Consider the following 430-nt stretch of genomic DNA (forward strand, 5'->3'; position numbering starts at 1 on the left):
CTCGCGGAGAAACGCCTCAGCGGCCCCAGGCGGGCGGGCGGGAGGGGGCGCTGACGGAGCACCCCCAGGCATTCCCCCCACGCTCAGGTAGTCCCCCCCGTACCTTACCATAGCAGCGGGCCGGGATCCCCATTGGTTGTCCCGCTTCGCTGCTGATTGGGCTGCGCTGCCATCGGGGCAGGACTTGAGCGACGATTGGCTACTGCCGAGGGGAAGGCCGAGCGATACCAGCCGCCGGGGTGGGGCAGGGGACGCCACCGCCGGGAAGGGTTCGGCCGCCGTTAGAGCGCTCGGCGGGCGGCGCGTTCCCGAGTGGAGCCATGGCGACCTACGCGCGGCTGGGCGCCGCGGCCAAGGTGCCCCTCCTGGGGCTGGGCACGTGGAAGGTAACGGCGGGGAGCCCTCCTGCGGCGGGGCCCGGGGCTGCCGC

At 74.0% G+C, this 430-nt stretch overlaps 2 protein-coding genes across 5 annotated transcripts in view; one reads left to right on the forward strand and one right to left on the reverse strand.

Annotated features, from left to right (window-relative positions):
* BPGM (2,3-bisphosphoglycerate mutase) overlaps window positions 1-187 on the reverse strand; it is a 38,594-nt gene extending 38,407 nt beyond the window's left edge. The window contains exon 1 of the mRNA XM_010566132.1: window positions 109-187. The gene's annotated coding sequence lies outside the window, so the exon portion shown is untranslated. The remainder of the gene's footprint in view (window positions 1-108) is intronic.
* A 92-nt stretch (window positions 188-279) lies between these two features.
* The window catches only part of LOC104830916 (aldose reductase-like), a 7,808-nt gene continuing 7,657 nt past the window's right edge, over window positions 280-430 (forward strand). For 3 of the 4 annotated variants that reach the window (XR_774265.1, XM_010566133.1, XM_010566134.1), the window contains exon 1: window positions 280-386. Coding sequence is in view for 3 of the 4 variants with exons in the window: in XM_010566133.1 (XP_010564435.1) it covers window positions 321-386 (66 nt within the window). In the remaining variant the exon portion in view is untranslated. The remainder of the gene's footprint in view (window positions 387-430) is intronic. The other variant, XM_010566135.1, reaches the window with a different exon arrangement.

The sequence above is a fragment of the Haliaeetus leucocephalus genome, unplaced genomic scaffold, assembly GCF_000737465.1.
Source record: "Haliaeetus leucocephalus isolate CR32 unplaced genomic scaffold, Haliaeetus_leucocephalus-4.0 Scaffold206, whole genome shotgun sequence".
Lineage (NCBI taxonomy): Eukaryota > Metazoa > Chordata > Aves > Accipitriformes > Accipitridae > Haliaeetus > Haliaeetus leucocephalus.